General features: G+C 35.5%; 1 protein-coding gene across 1 annotated transcript; it reads left to right on the top strand.

Annotated features, from left to right (window-relative positions):
• Positions 1 to 4,765: 4,765 nt before the first annotated feature.
• tcea1 (transcription elongation factor A (SII), 1) lies at positions 4,766 to 13,381 on the top strand. Its single transcript, XM_053329724.1, has 10 exons — positions 4,766 to 4,984; positions 6,387 to 6,449; positions 6,536 to 6,641; positions 8,225 to 8,327; positions 8,470 to 8,618; positions 8,717 to 8,773; positions 9,370 to 9,524; positions 9,758 to 9,904; positions 10,088 to 10,159; positions 12,934 to 13,381. Exons 1-10 carry the CDS (start codon positions 4,910 to 4,912, stop codon positions 12,940 to 12,942), a joined length of 936 nt encoding a protein of 311 aa, XP_053185699.1. The 5' UTR covers positions 4,766 to 4,909; the 3' UTR covers positions 12,943 to 13,381.
• Positions 13,382 to 17,496: the final 4,115 nt, after the last annotated feature.

Raw genomic sequence — 17,496 nt, 5'->3', positions numbered from 1 at the left:
ACCTCATTGTGTGATTGTGCAATGCTTCTGTTATTTATTGTATTCTTGTGTTCATTCCCTAGTGTTCTTAGTGTTGCCACTAACATATGTTGTATTACCATATATATATATTATATACAATAAAGTGTCATATCTTGTGACAAAATCATATCAGAATCAAACTTTATATTTTTTGAGAGAGTGCCATCTCCTAAATGTTGTATGTTAGGTTTTGAAACCATGTTGAATAAAATTGCCATTTTAACAGTAATGGGTGTTTTGTAGAATATTTCCAACTATCATATCAACATTTAATACTCAAAACTAAAAACAACACTGTCAGCAGTGATCAGCATTAATTTACTTTGTATTTTACTGTGTCGATAAAGTGGACTCTAACATAGCACAAGACATGGCAACGTTATTACTTAAGAAGTCAAGGTGTACTGTTTAAATTAAAATTAATTAAAATGTTCTGGGTATATAGTTTAATGTAATATTTGATAAGTCTTATAGGTATATTATCATTGATAATATGGATGCAGTTAATATATATGTTCATGTTATCACTAAATACAGCCCAATAGAAAGGTTTTTTGCTATATACAGTATGAGAAAACACATTGTGTTAGAGCTCAGATTCTCTACTGTATTTCCACAATAAATAGAACATAAATAGTTTGAGGAACAATATCTTCAGAAATATTCTACTTCATTATAATAATAATCCACTATTGTTGCCTTGAGCAACACAACAAGTCTGAATAGACGAAGACACAGGTCATACACACTTGAATTACACAAATATACCCTACAGATACTGAAGAAAACAACCGACTGACAAACAATCATGTTTCTAGAAATGTAATGAACAAGACTTACCTTGTATCTCACATTTCTCCTTAATTATAAGAGCTAAAACAACACATAGTGTGTATCCGGTATTCCTCTGAGCGCTGGTCAAAGCCTCTCAGCAGCGTTCAAGGGCTATTTTGGGACATGCAACATCATGGCCAATTTGCTTAATCTTTGCTCACACTTAATCAGCATATCAAGATAAGGAAGGTAACAAACAAACGAACCACAGAGGAAATTAACCACAGTAAACTGGAAATGTGCACTTCCACAAGTATGAGATTTAAAAAATTGTTACAGTAACATTATGTTCTCCTGGAGGAGTGGAGGAGTCGGACTATAATTTGAATTGGTCAACACATACATTTGCACCTTGGTGTAGGCCTATGTATCCTGTAATAAATCTCAATAAAAATAAAGAAAACATTTTCAAAAGATCCTCTCTGCCTCGTTGGCTATGAATTTTACACTTTTTCACACTAAAACACAAGGCGAGAGACTAACCGGGTGAATGGGTACAGTAAAAGGCTTAGTAAGCAGCAGGATAAGTAAGTACATTAGGGGGGAGGGGAAGATTCATGGGAGACGTTTATGAGGGTACATGAATCTTCCGGGTCAAATACTAGTACATCTATCCCACTCAAAACAGATACCACAGGTGGCGAGGACTATTTCTAATTTGCAAGCAGCCTGCATAATCAGATTTGAGAAGTCTTGGCCTAATAGGGATTAGGTTAAAGATTTTGCGCACTTGCTGACAGCATGAGGCAGAATGAGGTCTTTAAAGTACACTTTTACCTCACAGCAGGTGATGGAAATACACCATTACATTTGAAGAGACACACACTGCATCAATATTTCCTCACTGAATGTAATTGGTAATAAATAGTGTTGGAAATATTGCACCCTTCATATAGAAATCCTTGTATGCACACTTGGGAGGCAAATTCAGTATATTTCAAAGTTTGAACCATGTAGTACACTCAAATTTTGGTCTGAGTTTTGGTCTGTTAGCAGTGGCTAATGATCTAATTGCATCAAGGGGTGAAAGCTATGTCACAGCACAGCAAGCAGACAGTGTACCAATTACCAACTGCCCTTGACTGCGTACAACTGCTAATACCTCCCAGTAGCACGTGTGGTGCATAAGTACGTTCTGCATTGTCTTGAAAGATGGAGGCTGGCTAGCAGGGGGATTGACAGAAGGGCCTTACTGTTGGTGTAGGTCAGTCCAATATTAGGATATATTAATTTACAACATTTGTTTAAGTGAAATGTGCATCAAATAAAAGCACATCTTGGCAAAGTATTTGACCTTTTGGTGCTGTGTACTGTATGTTCTATGTATTGTAATTAGCAGCACAGCACTTGTTTTGCTCTGTTAAATTATTCAAAGTATTTGCAATAATTGCCTAACCTTCAGTCACTAGGTGGTGATGTCACATGGGGATCTGTTTGGATTAGTAAGATCCAAATTAGCGAGTCAGTCAGTGTCACATACATGCAAGATCAACAGTGTGCCATCATTGTGGCCTAGATCCTGTTACGGAAAGGTCATAGGTTTGATCCGCACATCAGCCATGCATTCATCAATAGCCACTGGACCTATTAGAGAATCTCTTTAACTGACAGGGTAATTATGCTGAATAATGCATAAATGTCTATCAGCTGCCACTTAGAGCTAAACTAATATTTTTTTTATTATTATTATTATTATTGTTTTTGTTTTTTTTGTCAACAGTACCAAAGAAGTGAAAAAGAAAAAAAGAAATGCTCCATCACAATTTCCAAGGACCCAAATTAACATATAGCTTGCACCAGTGAATGTTTGGCACATAAAAAATGATTAATTAACCAATTTAAAATTTTGCCAGTTGATTTTGTTTCGATTGACTATACAATGTATGCCCTCGGCTCTACACATCAGCCATTTAAACTTTAAATCTGATTAAATTATTAATGTTGAGGCACTAAAAGAACCAAACCCCAGCCCATGTAGTTCTGAGGCCGACTGTGGCTGGTTGGTTTGTTTGTTTCGTTGGTTTCAGGACTGAGTCCAATGTCCAAAGTAAAGATGCAAGTGACCCTTTGGCGCCATCTAATGATGAGTTGCAAAAACACCAGAAAGCAGGATTTGCTTTTATATGACGGCAGATTTAGTTCATGCAGAACTTGACAGACACAACAATATCTAGTTTTTTGTATAACGTGTCCATGTGTCTAATTTATTCTTGATGGTAGAACTTGATATCTTTGGATTTTGGGCAATAAGTCTGACAAAACTAGATGTTTGAGAACTTTGGGGAACTTTAACAGATATATTTTCACTGACATGATATGTTGTCTGACATGTATTGACAAAACCAATGAATAAAGACAATAATCAGTAATTTAATTGGTAGACAATGTAACATGTGACAAGGGGTCTCTAGTAGACTTTGTTTATTTCAAGGGGTCACCCATGGGTCACCAGTGATGGGAAAGTGACAGATTACTACCTATTTAAAATGTAATGTAATGTAATAATGTAAAAAGCAATGTAACTATTTCAACTACTTAATCAAAGTAATGTAACTTATTACATGTGATTACTTTTTGATTACTTTTCTAATTTTCTATTGAAGGTTTTCAACTGTTGGGGTAAGTGTACCCATTAAACCCACCAAAGTCTGATTTCAGGCGTTTTTAATGGATACTGACATGATTTATAAGGGAGATAATTTCTTATAAAGCAAGATTTATCTTAAATTTGAAAATATGTTAATTAGTTAATGTAGATTCTGTAATATACAATAAATATATTTAATTAAAAAGTCAATCTGTCAGTCTGACATGGTGACCCCCATTTAAGCCCATGTGTGCTCGAAATAAGCCCATGTCATGATTTATTTACAAAATATTTAAAAAAAAAAATAAAGCAAGTAATTAAGTAAAACAACAGACAATAAAAGACAATTTTAAAAAACATATGTAATTATAAAAATAAATAAGGATAGTAAAACATGAACCTAATAAAATGCAAGTTAAAACAAAAAACAAAAAAAACATTGTACTGGTTAAAGTGCTGGTTCAGAAAGACTGTAACAGATAACAGTTACATTTAATTTGTAATTAACCCTTAAACAGAAAAGGTGCACTGGAGATACATACATACATACATACATACATTTTCTTTATACCTTTATAGGGGCAACATTTCTTGGTGGAGATACAACTCATAAAATCCAAAATATCCAAAATATTTTTTTAATTATATGTGGAATTTTTTACTAGATGCAAATGAGATAACTATAACTGATTGATGGTGGATGACAGCAGCTATCTATTGTTGTTGTCTTTTTATATCTTATTCTATTTATTATGAATGGGCTGACTATAGAAATGAATTGCCCTTTTGGGACTAATGAAGTATTCTGATTCTAGTAACATCAAAGTAAATAAAAAGTAAATAAAAAGAATGATTAACATCTCATTTACCTACCTATCTACCTTTTTAAGGGTTAAAATAAGTAACCCTACATGTAGGGTGGATAAGGGTAATGTGGGACATTGACTAATGTGGGAGTTAAGAATAAGTTAAGAAACAATAAGTTATATTGTTTAATATTACACATGTGAACATACAAGCTACTTGTTTTTTTTTGTTTGTTTGTTTTTTTATCAATGTGACAAAGAAAGCAAAACAAATTGTAGGCCTTCAATGATATTAGGTTTTGATGTAATGTAATGGATTCATGTGTGGTAAACAAGTCAGAAATGCAAAAAGTGTCCCACATTACCCTAATCCACCCCTAACTAGTTTCTCCCAAACACTGGGGGGTCACAGGCCGTTGCCCTCTTCTTTGGGAGACTCTCGTTCTCCGTCTCGATTCACTCCCCTTGAATCCATCTGGTATCGACTCGTCATGTCTGCTACAGAGCGGAGGTCCCCGGTCCGCCAAGCAGACGCCGCCGCCGCCGCTTTCACTTCAGTGGCGTGATCTTTTTTTGTCGTGTATCTTCTTTTTTAAGTATTTGCTCCTGATTTTTTTTATATATACATATATTTTCTAAAGATTCCATCGGATTAGTCAACATGGGCAAAAAGGAGGAAGAGGATATCATTAGAATCGCTAAGAAAATGGATAAAATGGCGCAGAAGAAGAACGGGGTGAGAAGAATGAACGCTTACCTGCACACTGGTGCTGCTGCTGCTAACATTAGCGCTTTAATGGAGCTGTGATGGAGTCACTTAGCTGCCAACTAGTCACTTTGGTCACTGTTAATAGTAATAATAACTCTCCACCAGTACAGGAGTATATATTACCAGCTGCTGACTTCACTGTTACCATCAACAATCAGCCCCGCGGCTAACATACCTGTTGTTAGCATGTTAGCCACATAGCAGCCCCAGTTGCCCTAGTAGCCCCACGCTGGCTTGGTGCCTTGTAGCGCAATAACATGATCGATATGATCGTTTAAAGATAGCTGCATTGAAGTAGAGTCTTGACTTAAACAAATGCTCTTTTTGGATCATGTTTTTGTTTGGGGTTCTTTGCAAAGCGGCTAAGTAGCTGCTAAGTTTTTAGCTGCTGTAACTGTAATATAAAGTTACAAAAACATAGACATTACAGCGTCAATTAGTCTGCTGATTATTTTCTTATTATTTGTTATTCTATCTCCACAATGTCAACAAAAAAACAAAGTCACCTTTTTCTTGGAGCTCACAGTGATGCATGTGTTATGTTATGACAGACCGAGAACCTCAATCCTAAAATTACTCATTTGTGATATTATTTATTATTATCACCTCTGTGAAGCTTGAACGATTCAATTTTTGCCTTTTTTACTTCTTGAAACGTCACTTAAATTATTATAAAATAGGTGCCAATTCATTTTATGTTGATTGACTATAATCAATTAGTCAACTAATTGTTTCAAACTCTAAACATTATTGTTATTTACACCCAAGATAAGTGGCTTTTGCCTGTGTACAAATTACAGTCCAACCACTTGTGACAAAGATAGGTAATGGAGGCTGTGATATTTTACAGTTTAAGAATAAACTTATTTTTTTTTATAAGAAATGACTTTCAGTGCTCTGAAACAGTAAACTTTAATATGTTTAATATGTATATAGTTTAATATGTATATATTAAACTTGAGTTAGGAAAAAGGCTAAAATAAAATGCTGCCTATTTATCTTTAAAACAATATTGACACATATCAGACATTATATACCGATATATCTGTGATAGGTCAATATCGGTTGACTAATATATTGTTCGGGCTATAGTACGAATATCAGTTAAAAACACAGTGATTAATTGATTTTGTCCAATCTACTTACATCTGAAATATCACCGTTAATAAATAAAACTTAACTCCCGCATAATGGAGCTCCAGTATATCTCAAGATTTATAAGAAACCAAGACGTGTGTAAACCGGACTACACTGCTCATGTATTAATGATATAAACTATTTTGGAGCGAATCAGTTTACAGCCAGCGAGAGGTCTAGTATGACATGTATCTATAAGTGCCCCGCTCTTCCTTTCCTCTCTTCTCTGCAGTCTGGGGCTTTGGATCTTCTGAAGGAGCTGCGCACTATTCCCATGACTCTGGAGCTGCTTCAGGTATCTTTGCTCATTCCTACTGAAGACTTATCGTCGACACAGGCAGCGCTCAAACCCTGAAGCACTGACGCAATGTCTTTCCACAGTCTACCAGAATTGGGATGTCCGTTAACGCCATCCGCAAGCAGAGCACAGACGAGGAGGTGACATCCCTAGCCAAGTCTTTGATCAAATCATGGAAGAAGCTTTTGGGTAATTATTACTTTTCTAGTCTACACATTCTTGAACACGTGTGAATTTGCTTTGTGTGTGGCTGAGATATATAAATCTTTCAAACTGTTGGACATGAGTTTGTCAGAGCTAATCGATGTTGATGTGTTTTTAATTGATTAACGACTTTATGAAGCCCAAACCAGTTTTGATTATTCTCTTCATTTAACACATTGTGCTCTGGTTATACCAACTGTCAAAAATGTCTTACAACACTTTTCTTTAATTACTAAAACCTATTCTCAACCCTCAGGGGTGTTAGTTAGTGAGCCGTTCAGCAGCACAAACAAATGAACAGCAACCAACAGTTTGAACAGAAACATGCACACTGATGGAAAGCACCAGATTTTAGAAGGTTTTAAAGGTTGATAGTTATTGTGTACTGTAGGCTGATCATAATATTGTTTTTAATGTCTGAAGAGTATCTTTTGTAATTAACATTTTTGAAGTAATCTATTATGTTATTTTGGGTTTTATTCAGAAATTATTAAATAGATTTCACATTAATGACTAAACAGACATTATTTGTTAAGATTAGTTTTTAAAAAGTAAAAGTATCACAAAATTAGTACCTCGTATGTTTATGTTGCCCAACCATTATACTTGTTTTGATACACATTTATATATTGCATATTTTATTTATACAAAGATCCAGTTTACTGTATGTAGTATTTCATTTTATCCTATTTTTGATTTTTGAATTATTTATTGTTTTTATTTTTTTGGTACTTTTTTTGCACTCTACTGCTGTGTCAATTTGAATTTCTCCCAAGGGGGGGGGGGGGTCAATAAAGACACATCTTATCCTTATTCTTCTGCTGGTCATAGTCTGTCATTGCTGTGGTTGGAAACAGGCGGTACATTTCCCAACTAAAACTTTCTGCCACAACATTTCTTCTCTGAGGGCGTCTTGGGAGCCGAATATAATCACAATGTCCCCATTTTTATTCTGTCTGTTTTATTGCATGTCTCCCAACCCCAACCCCAGCCCCCCCATGCTTCCTGTCTGTTTCTGCCTTCTGCTATCAAAGTTGCACACTGATACTCCTCCTTTCAAAAATAAAGAAACACTACAGCACTATGAAGCTGCGGTTCCCAACCTATTTCCTTAAGTTCCCCTAATCCAGAGATAATTGACAACCCCCCCCCCCGACAAAAAGATATAAGTTATAGATATTTCATATTATATTCAATGCATAACAATTACAGTAAAAAGTAACAAATAAACTACCATCAACCCAAATAGTGTATGCAATTACTGCATGATGAGCAATTTGGATAAATATGGAGCAGATAGTTTCCTGTGAATATGGCAGTGCCTCATGGATTAGTTTTCCTTTCATATTGTTGCATTTTTAGATTTCGTGACCTCTAGTGGCTGTTGGGATCCCCTGGTTGCGAGCTAGTGCTTAAAAAACATAGAAAAAAATGAAGCAGTCTGTATTTTGTTAATGGGGAGCGGTTAGCTGTTAAAATATTGACATAGCTTTTTAATGTTGGTGTGAGCTCGTGTCACTGTCATTCTCACGTGATTTTCTGACTTGCTTGATTTGACTGTATTCCAGACGAGCCTGGAGGTGGAGATAAACCTGCAGATGAGAAGAGGAAAGAGCAATCCACACCTGTTGTTTCTCCCTCAGAGGGAAGCCCAGAGGCAAAAGAGGAAAGGTAACAAGGAAAATATGATGGTTTTTGTCCCTTTTATTGATGGTCAACACATATTTTCAGTTTTTTTTTTTTGCGTGCACTTGTTTCTTTCAAATGTTGTTTGCTTCATTAACAGATTGAATTTGTCTTATTGTTTATGTAGCAGCTCCAGCAGTAACTCCAGCAGCAAGAGCGAGCCCCCTGATGTTACAACCAACACATTAATCAACACCTTTCCTCGTGCCCCCAGCACCTCTGACTCTATAAGGATCAAATGCCGAGAACTGCTGGCAAACGCTCTGCAGGCTGGAGGTAATCTGTCATTATATTACTGAGCAACACAACGACACAGGATATTTGTTTTGTATCTTTTAACATTTTTTTCTTTTCCCTCTGACTTTTTTTTCCAGATGATTATATTGCAATTGGTGCTGATTGTGATGAACTTGGAGCACAAATCGAGGAATATATCCTTTTTAATGAATGGCAAATGTGTTTGAAGCTGGATGTTGTTACCATGTCGCACATTTCTTCTTTTTAGCTACTAATAATGTTAATATGCGCATTAGAGCTGCATGTAAATGTTATTTTTAATTGTTAATTGATATTACTGATACTGTTGTTATTTTTCCAATTAATCTATTCATTGAGCAACCATGAAATGTTAGAAAATAGATAAATAATAATACATTATTTAATATACCATTTATTATTTATTTTTATTAATAGTAAAATAAATAATTTCCCAGAGCTCAAGGAAATTACTTTTAATTGTTTTTTTCTTATCTGAAAACAGTCTATATCCTCAAGTATGGAGAATCTTGTGATATTTTAAAAATCCTCAAATTTCAGAAGCTGAAACCAGAGAATGTTTAGGTTTTTTTTCTGCACAAATTACTAAAATGATGTATCAATTATCAGAAATGTGAATTTATCTTTTGGCAGTTAACTAATCAATGAATTAACTAATTGTGTATATACTGTTGCACTTCAAAGACCTTTTAATATAAGTACAGATTTAGGCTTTAGTCTGCAAAACGTGAATTCCTTAACCTACCATCACTTGTCTTCCAAGAGTTTAAGAACACAGACATGAAATACAAGAACCGTGTGCGGAGCCGAATTTCAAATCTGAAAGATATGAAGAACCCCAATTTAAGGAGGACTGTGCTATGCGGGAGTGTAACCCCTGAGCGTATGGCTAAGATGACTGCAGAGGTGTGTTGACTGTAGATGGCTTAATCTTAAACATCCTCAATAAGGAAAATGGTTCAAAGTCAGTAGTTTAACACTGTCTTTGCAATAGCATTATATCTCTATAAATGAGTCTGTTTTACTTCTGTTTGGATATAATTTACTTGATTACAGTCTGTTTCAATACAACACAAGCAGAAAACTTGATTGACATTTTTATTATTATTATTGTTACTGACATTCTTGTGTTTCTGTAGGAAATGGCCAGTGATGAGCTGAAAGAAATGAGGAAGAATTTGACCAAAGAGGCTGTCAGGGACCACCAGATGGCCACCACAGGGGGCACTCAGACAGATCTATTCACCTGTGGCAAGTGCAAGGGGAAGTGCTGCACCTACACACAGGTACAGATCACCATTTATGCTTCATTTTAACGGTGGTAATAGTAGAAGCTTTTATTGATGTTGTGGTAAATTGTTAAAATGGGTTTAGCAAGAAATGTCATGTTTGGAAAGTCACACTTAACCGCTGCTTGGTTAGTATAATAAAGTAATGCATTTAATTTTCTATTTGTATCCTTTCCTCAGGTTCAAACTCGCAGTGCTGATGAGCCAATGACCACATTCGTCTTCTGCAATGAGTGCGGAAATAGATGGAAGGTATGTGGTTTAATGCAGGTTTTATTGACTCTGTCTTGGAATCCATCAGCTAACTGTGCACCGACTCGCACAATTAGCCTCAGCAGGGAATACTGTTGCCACTTCCTCTATCCATGCCAAGACTTTAACTTCTTATTAATTGGTTGGTTTGTAGGTTTCTCACTACTAGAAGCATTAAGTCTTTTTTTGAAGATGTTTTTATTCACACTGCACAGGCTGTTAAATCCCGCCCATGTTCAGTTCATCAGTGAGTGTGTTTAACATGCACATTTGTGTCCTGGTTTTGAGTCTTATCCTGGTTTTGATTATATTCAGCACTGACTGAGTTACCTTAATAGTTGAAAATGAACACAGTTTGGTTTCTGAATGTCTGGACTCTGCTTCAGTTATTATTCTGCTGGATTTAGCTTATCGTTATCTGTCCTCCCTTCATTAAATTAAGATAAGGTATATCTTTATTGATTCTCCTTGGGAGAAATTCAAATTGACACAGCGAACAGTGAAAAAAGCAGCGTACGGGTGAAAGACATAAAATATAAAAAGTTCCTGAGATTATGTACAATGTGCAAATGTGTAAAACGCTCTGCTGTGAGTCACAACAGTCCTGTAAACTGTGACGTGATTAGTTAGAGTACATGCACACTTGCTGCTGTTTACAGGACTGCTGTGACTCCTCATAGCTAGCTCTCTCTGGCTATCTTATAGTGAATTTTGTGGGACATCTGCGAGAAGACTCTGCACACCAATATCTGCTCTTGGTTTGTGTAAATTGCGAGGGAGTCATCCTTGGTCTCAAGAGTTGAAGTATTGGGAGTCAGCTGAATAATTTCTAGTTTCCAGATTATACAGTTTGTCCCTACCTGCTGGCCCAGAAGCAGTCCGCAGATATCTGGCTGATGTTTTGTAAAGAAACCATAGAACCATAGAAACCAACCATAGCAGATCAATTAATAAGCTGCTCTTTCTACTCTTACTAAAGGTCTGTGTGTGTAAAAATGTGTGCAAACTTGACATCACCCGCAAAAAATGTGCAAGCTGATCTACTAACGCAGCGCACTGAGGTTTGCATTTTTCAAATGTGCAAGATAGTACGCGCTGTCCATTTAGTGCTTTTGTCATAATGAATATATAGTATGGTAGGAGAAAATGCAAATATGTTATTTAGCACATGCATTATGATTTACCAAACCTGAAGGTATTATTTCTGATGCTAACTGCATCTATAAATACCTTTTGAAGGGCAGATATTAACCAGCTGTGCACTGCGCTCAGATGACTTCTGTCACTGTGGAGAGGAGGAGACGGAGGCACAATGACAGAATACACACAGGATGGATTTTTTTCCACCCATGTTAATATTTTTGGTTTTACTAACAGCATTGACTTTGTCACAAATACTCTCCCATATGTCAGTTTTTTGTGGCAATATTAGGTTTTTTATATTTTTTATATTATATACTTGTTAATCTCTTCCACTAGAACCTGATCACATTTCATTTTGCGCTTGCAGCTTTCTGCTGATCCAAACTCTCCATTCAGACAAGCAAAACCCTCATTTTAATACTGCTGTCTCCACCCTGTTGCACCGGTCTTCATTAACGCAGTTATTCTTAGTAGATCACCTGCAAAACACACGCAAACGAAACACGCAATCTATTGCACTGTGTACGCAATTTAGTAGGCTACCCTCTATTTGGGATCAGGTTTATTTAGTAAATCAGGCCTCCTATGTGCTGAAACTGAACTGATTATTAAACTGAATGCTCATGATGTACTTCATTGAAGCATCTGGTATCTTGTCAGGCGATGGCTGTTTTTGATAACCTGTATTTTTATGTGTAATTCTTGCAAGCAGTGCATGTCTTTATTATTCTCTTCAATTGTCTTTGTCAATCAACAAAGATCACAAAAAACAGAGATATGACTTTTTGCCACATTATCCTGTGAAGTATTCAAGTGTGCGTATATCCAGGTTTCTGAAACCAGGTTAAGATGTTTACTGATCATAATCAGGATACTCATGTACATGTAAACACACTCAATGTTATTCAGCTTTGATGTGTTTTTGTAGCCTAGGGGTTAAGATGCATACAATATAATTGCAGCATCCTCAGTTCAATTTCAGGGGACCGTGGACCTTTGTTTCATGACACACCCCTCTTTCCCCTCCTGTTACTTGTCTGTAACTATACTGTCAAACATTTGCAAGCCAAGTTATTTTTCCTTTGAAAAGAAATAAGCATGTTGTGGATGAATCATTTATCAGAAATGTATGAATGCAGATGTAGTAGTGGATGTCAATAGAGATTAACTGACCTAATTCATTTGTTGCATTTGTAAAGGGAGAATCATATGACTGTTTATGTTTTACACACACACACACATATATATATATATATATATATATATATATATATATATATATATATATATATATATATATATATATATATATATATATATATATATATGAATGTGTGTGTGTGTGTGTGTGTGTGTGTGTGTGTGTGTGTGTATATATATGTATATATCATGATTTTTTTATTTATTTTTAGCATATTAACATTAAACATAGTTTTTTAATTCATTTGAAAGGGTAAAGATGTCAGAAGAAATAAATGTAATTTGGAGTACTCTTAAGCACTTTAGGGATTCTGTTGTTTGGAACAACATTGTCAATCTTTGTTGATATTAAGTTTTTGAGCTATTCATTCAATGTTTAAAGTGAATATTCCTGTTTCTGGATATTGATTTGTGTTTCTTTTGTGTTCTAGTTCTGCTGAAGCTGCAGGCATCATCCTCGGCACTCCAAGTAGCAAAATTCCTGGACCAGATTCTGTCTATCTGCAACAGATTGGAGCTTTTTTCTGTGGTACATGGTACACAAAATGCCATATAAAAATGCCACTGCGGTTACTGTCTGAGTAAATATCCAGTTCATAGATTGAGCTCATCGTCCGTTCCCTAATGCCCTCCCTCCCAAAATCTTTTACTATTGTTATAGTTGTCTCCCACTGTCAGTTATATATGCGATGGATCTTGTCTCATTCTCTTTTATCTGCATTTTTTATATGTAGTTTTAACACTTTGGACAATGTTGTTTTGCTTTCCCCCCCTCACAACATTGCATTGTTTTATTTAATTTCCCAATAAAGTGTAATCCATTTGATTAAAAAGAAATGCTTTTCATTAGTCGTCCGTTATGATGTGCCTCCAGTCTGCTCTGGTTATGTGAAGCTTTTAACATTATACTAATGCAATTAAGGATCTGAGAGGGCTTGTGTGTGTGTGTGTGTGTGTGTGTGTGTGTGTGTGTGTGTGTGTGTGTGTGTGTGTGTGTGTGTGTGTGTGTGTGTGTGTGTGTGTGTGTGTGTGTGTGTGTGTGTGTGTGTGTGTGTGTGTACATTTGTTATTGGTGGAATATTCATCACATCAAAGTGAATGCTGATGTATGCATATTAATCTGTTTAGGGACAGGGTAATGTTATTGGCTGAACCAGGGGAGGACACACAATTGTTTCCTTGAGGTTTTTTTTAATTGCCAGGTGCAACCACTCTATGCTGATGAGCTGCTGTCGCTGCCTCACCGCCACATGAACTGAACCCAGACCAGTCTCATAAGAGCGAGGCGGTTCAGTCGTACTAATTTAATAATGTATGAAGCTCAAGTGTGCACCATGATTTTTTTTAAGTTTTAGGTTGTACTGTCTGTATTCGGCAGCTCACTGCAGCTCGTGTGTATCTTATAGGGGCCAGCTTTTTGATTATTTGGTTGAACCATTTGATTAAGAACAGATTGTAAATTAAATTAAAAATGACTTTCTTTACCTGGATTCACCTGATCAGTGTGTTTTATGGTGGACCGTAATATAAGCAAAAGTTATGCTGTAATGTTGTAATTTTCTTTCAAAGTACAAAATACTGGATAGTTTAACCTCTTAATAGAAGCAGACACTGAAAGCAGTCATTGATTTGCATTAAACAAACCAGGTTGGGAACCACTGCTGTAATGAAAACAAGGATATTTGCACATATTGCTTATGTTTAACTATATTAACCAATATTTTTTATCATCTACAAAATCATTGAACATTTCCTATCATTAGTTAGGGGGAGCTGAGTGCCACCTTACATCATCACAAACCAGTCTCACATCAGTCATTCAAGAACAGTCAGTTTACTTATCTTTAGGATGCCAGGTGTCCAAAATGTAATTGAATGACTATTCATTTAATATAAAAGAATATATATACATATATATACGTTCTACTCTCTGCCTTACTATTCCTTTTATCTGATTATGACCCTTTGCTCCGTATTTAGTTAAGAATATTAAATCCCTTTAACCCATCTCATTAACAACAGTTTATCTCTGTATAGTTCTTTATGTTAAGCTCTAAAAACATACTTTTATACTGAACACCCTGACACTAGTTATTTTCCCCATGTTTACCGTCATTCTAATATCTTGATTTATCTTCTGATTTATTCCAATATTTCAGAAAAGTTATTTTAAGCCTTTAAGTCTTCGTTGCATAGGATCAAAAACTACATTTGACGACAGAACTCAACTGTTTGAATTTTGCCTGATGAGGATTGACAATCAAACCTTTGCATTTTTAAAGTGAGACATACAGCATGCAGGATTCTTTGATTTATTATCTGATGCATTAAAGAAAAACAACACTCACCACAAGGTAAAGTGATAAGTGAAACTCCTGCCTGAAAATGAAAAGAAAAGTTTCAGTATGTATGTGTTGTGTTGTTTTGTGATAAAATAATTGCAGTCGGTAAAATTATTGTGCTTTATTTTATCTTAATCAAAATGCCCACAAGTCATTATTTTCTTGGAGAGTAGCAGAAAAAAAAACTAAAACCATATACTGTAAACATTCACATTATTTGTTTTTTTAAAAATGTATTCTTCAGTAAACTCAGCGCAAAATAACACATTTCATATAGTAAACAGAAGAAGAAACAACATTTATAGGCATCACTCCAAACCATTGGCTTAGATTGTGTTTGAGGTTGATCTGCGCAGTGTATTCATCAGCTCAAATTGCACATAGTAAGTTAAAGTTAACTCTAAGACAAGTAGAAGTGCCACCGTGAAGCACACAGGTTGGCAAGAAGTTCAGATCAACCAGCCCTATCCACTGATCTTTGTTTGTCCTCAGCAAATAAAGACATGTGTTGTTATCACCTTAAGCCATATTGTTTGGTACGAGCTACCAAAATGGACTGGTATAGTCACGACTAGGGAATCAAGATGAAACACATGCGATAATTTGGCCAATGAGAGGGACAATTTCCAGTAAACTGGCTTCGTGCTCCAGTAACCACCCTTATGGCAAGAGTTTGAAAACAACTGTTGCCCATGAGAAAGATGTCATAAAATTGAATGTCAAGGCACTTCCCCATGTGAGTGACATGTTTGTGAGGCAACAAAGTAATTCAACTAAAACTATCAGAATACATAAAAGTATTTAACACTTGGCAACTCCAATTTTAGTCAATGGAAACGCTCTCAATGAACATATGAACACAGTTTACATGGTAGCTTTGGTGTTGTTGCTAACCTGGTCTGACACCAGTGTCAATTGAGAACAATTGATTTTTTTCAGCAAATGGCCTTTTAAAACTGTTTTTAGTTCAAATATTGCAGGATGATGAATGGATAGCTCAACCTGCTGTAAAAAACTAGGAATTCCACAAATTTCAGTATCACTGTATTGTAATGTTCTGTAATTTCCAAATTCTTGGAAGAAACTGCGTAACAAATTATTGCTGTAATAGATACAGCTTCCAATTGGTACACTTCCAATTGATTAATCCCAATAGATTGGTAATGTAGCCGACTAACACAAAGGACTAAAGTATATCTAAAGGCAAATATACAATTTAACATAAATGTAGAAGGGAAACAATAGTTTGACATTTTGGGAAATTTGCTTATTTATTCTCCAATAGACTATTTCTTATTTCTTGAATCAATCAGTCAATCAAGAGATAATTTATAGGTGCTGGTATATGTGCATTTAGTTATCTGAAGACAGAGCCAGGCTAGTTGTTTTTGTGCTAAGCTAAGCTACTCAGTTGCTGGCTGTTGCTTCGTATGTGACAAACAGAGGGCTATCGCTCCTCCAGAAAGCAAATAAGGACATTTTCCACATTCCACACACTATTTTTTCTATATATTATATGTCCAATCATTAATTAAAGATTACTTAATATTTACTTTGATTTATATGGAAATAATTTCTAATTTCACCATAACATTAGCACAAAATTCATAGTTTCTTCCAGGAAATAAAAAAAAAGGAAATTTACAGATTTGTAAAAAAATACGTGTCACTCAAATGTGAACAATGAACATTTTCAGGTAGTGATCTTTAATTTACTTCACTGTGGTACTTAAGTATAATCTGTACTTGCTGTTTCTTTTGTATTGGCAACAGATATGAATAAATAGAAATACTTAGTGGTAAATAGAATTACTTACTAGTAAAACTATATTGAACCTATGAGATGTGCAGTGATTAACACTAAAATGAAATAAAAAATCTATTTGAAGTAGGCAAACTTCTGTGAGCAAAGAAAGTTAAATGACCCTTCTGTCATTGATTTCAGTTTCTTAAGGGACAAATTGCACACCGTGACAAGAGCTATTGCCACTTTCTGTTACTTCACCAAGAACCTATCACACATCTATACATGTCTACATGAACTGGAGTTGCCAAGTCACTGTCACAGGTACCAAAGTGTGAGGTAAGGTAACAAAACAGGGTGAAACCAAGGTAAAATCATACAGTACCCCACAAAGCTGCCTGCAAGTAGAGCTAACATGTAGCCTTTGACTTGAGCTTTGATTTTCATACGCAGTAAATAGAACCAGGCGTTTCCACATAAAATACCCACAATTCCATTTTTACTATTTACAAACTCATAAATATATATAGTCTACAGTAGGAAATTATTTTCCCCCCAGACGATCATACAAAAAAACAACAGACCATAAAAAACTCTGAACACAAATAAAATAGATTATTTCTATCAAAAGAAAGAAAAAGAAAAAGAAAAAATGTATTCATATTCCTTTGGAGTGTTTTGCTAAGTTGATCTGTAGCAGTACTTGTGATGTCGAGCCCTCGGGAGATTTTGAGACCTGAGTGTCTTCGGTCAGGTGCAGATCACAATAGCGCTGAGATCCCTGGGAGGGGCCAGGCCTGAGGCCCGGTTCATGTAATCCTACACTGAACATAAAAAGAAATTTTTAAAAAAGAGGGTAGGGATGGGGGGAGATAAATAGAGTTAAAAGATCACAGGTCATCACCACC

Source organism: Scomber japonicus, chromosome 12, assembly GCF_027409825.1.
Source record: "Scomber japonicus isolate fScoJap1 chromosome 12, fScoJap1.pri, whole genome shotgun sequence".
In the NCBI taxonomy this organism is placed as follows: domain Eukaryota; kingdom Metazoa; phylum Chordata; class Actinopteri; order Scombriformes; family Scombridae; genus Scomber; species Scomber japonicus.
The sequence above is the reverse complement of the archived record's forward strand: the minus strand, read 5'-3'. Positions and strand labels throughout refer to the sequence as shown.

Bases quoted from the DNA above. Each gene is read 5' to 3' on its own strand.
- tcea1 (XM_053329724.1), top strand. From the start codon at position 4,910: ATGGGCAAAAAGGAGGAAGAGGATATCATTAGAATCGCTAAGAAAATG. The intron at 8,328-8,469 runs GTAACAAGGAAA...TTGTTTATGTAG, and splicing joins CCAGAGGCAAAAGAGGAAAG to CAGCTCCAGCAGTAACTCCA. The intron at 8,619-8,716 runs GTAATCTGTCAT...TTTTTTTTCCAG, and splicing joins AAACGCTCTGCAGGCTGGAG to ATGATTATATTGCAATTGGT.